The 1921-nt window shown below is 35.6% G+C and overlaps 1 protein-coding gene across 1 annotated transcript; it reads left to right on the top strand.

Moving 5' to 3' along the window:
- Window positions 1-429: 429 nt before the first annotated feature.
- On the top strand, window positions 430-1921 carry Bma-rps-7 (40S ribosomal protein S7, putative; the record flags this gene model as incomplete). The annotated part of the gene is made up of 4 exons (XM_001893418.2): window positions 430-576; window positions 753-902; window positions 1062-1280; window positions 1844-1921. 4 exons carry the CDS (start codon window positions 430-432, stop codon window positions 1919-1921), a joined length of 594 nt encoding a protein of 197 aa, XP_001893453.1.

Genomic DNA, 1921 nt, shown 5'->3' with positions numbered 1-1921 from the left:
TTTGACATGAGCTGCACTATTTGCACACGTATTTAGGCCTTTGTTAAGTACTGCGTGGCGCTGTTTCTATCTTCTGTGATGTGTGTTGGTGGATTTCACGTGTGTTAAGCGTATTCTTTGCGTGACTTACATCTTTGATGTGTGAGGTTGAAATCTTCACTCTCGTTTTCATCCGCATTATTTAGTTTCAATTACACTCATGTATTAAGTTTTGAAGTATAATGACTGCATAGTAGTTATTCATTCATAGCTAAATGTAGTTATTTTTTCTCCTACTCTGACTTTCATTTTGTATGTTATGTCTCTTGTTTGTACTATCGAAAGAAATATAACTGGCATTATGTTTATGAGTTTATGATTATCATTATTAAGGGAGGAATTTTTGGGAAGTTCATTTTTGCTTGGTAAAGCAGATTTGTCGAGGAAAAGATGCCGGAAGGTTCATCGAAGATTGTTGTGCCGGAAGGAAAAGTGCCGGATGAATTGGAAAAGCAAGTATCAAATGCGATCGCCGATTTAGAAAGTAATTCTGATATTCGGGCTCAGCTACGTGAACTTTACATTGTCGGCGCTAAGGTATAGTAATTATGATAATAATAGAAATTATAACGTTATAGAGATTCAGGATTGTGTTGTCGAATTTGTAAGGCGCAATAACTTTAAACTATTTTTCTTTTTTCCTTTGTTATGTCTGGTTTTTATCTTTCTTTTAAGCGTTGTTTTTTTTCATATCTGTTCTATTAGTTTTTCAGGAAGTCGATGTGCCAAATGCAAATAACAAAAAGAGTATCATTGTCTATGTACCCGTACCACAGTTACGACAATTTCAAAAAATTCAACCTCGCCTTGTGCGTGAATTGGAAAAGAAATTTAGTGGCAAGCATGTAGTATTTATTGCAAGGGTAAGGAATGTTTCATCATTTCCTGAATTATGACATAATTCGTATGATAATTTCAAGCACAGACTGGTGAAAATAGATATGGGTAGGTGAATCCTTGCTTTACAGAATTTAAAGACCTGAAAAGAGACCTGTTGTCGTCACTCTTAATATTAATTTCAGCGGCGTATATTACCAAAGCCTAAGCGCGGTAAGAATAGGAAACCACAGAAACAGAAGCGTCCACGTTCACGTACGCTGACTGCTGTTCATGATGCAATGCTTGCTGACTTGGTATATCCAGCTGAAGTTGTTGGACGGAGGATCAGAGTGAAATTAGACGGAAAGCGTATCATGAAAGTGCACCTTGATAAGACTCAGCAAACGAATGTAGAACATAAGGTAAGCACAATTGAATTTAACAGTGGATGCTTTGTCCGAATAGGTATATGCAAAAGAAATTATTGATCGAATAGTTGTAACTGCTTACGTTTTGTTCTCTCTGCTTCTGCTATTTCTCATTTTATTGGTTTAACCGAACCGTGGAGACAAATTTTAGAAAGGGCATGTAGTGTGACCTTCTAAACATGTTTCTCTCTCTGTTCATTTATATGATTGTTGAATGTTGCATTGATCATAATATCTTATGATGTATGCACATGTTTGTATTCTGCAATAGTTGCAAGAATTTGTCGGTAAAATGTTAGCTTTTCTTTCCAAATATGGGTTTGTTCTTGTGGAAGATATTTTCTTGGTTGTTCATCGATAAACTAAGACAAAGCAAAGCTAACTTAAGCTACGGATTACGCTTTTTTAAAAAAGATTTCTTTAGATTCATGAATAATTATTGATTTATGGCAGTTCACATGACGGCAAATATACTGGTTTGTGCTAGGGTTACATGCGAAATATTAGAAGGTGAGCAACACTGTGTTGAATGAATAAATTCATTTTGCTCATTTCAGGTGGACACATTTTCGGCAATCTACAAACATTTGACCGGAAAAGATATTGCTTTCGAGTTCCCTGAACCTCTTTTCTGA

The sequence above is a fragment of the Brugia malayi genome, assembly GCF_000002995.4.
Source record: "Brugia malayi strain FR3 genome assembly, contig: Bm_v4_Chr3_scaffold_001, whole genome shotgun sequence".
NCBI lineage: Eukaryota > Metazoa > Nematoda > Chromadorea > Rhabditida > Onchocercidae > Brugia > Brugia malayi.
This window is presented reverse-complemented; position numbering and strand designations above follow the sequence as displayed.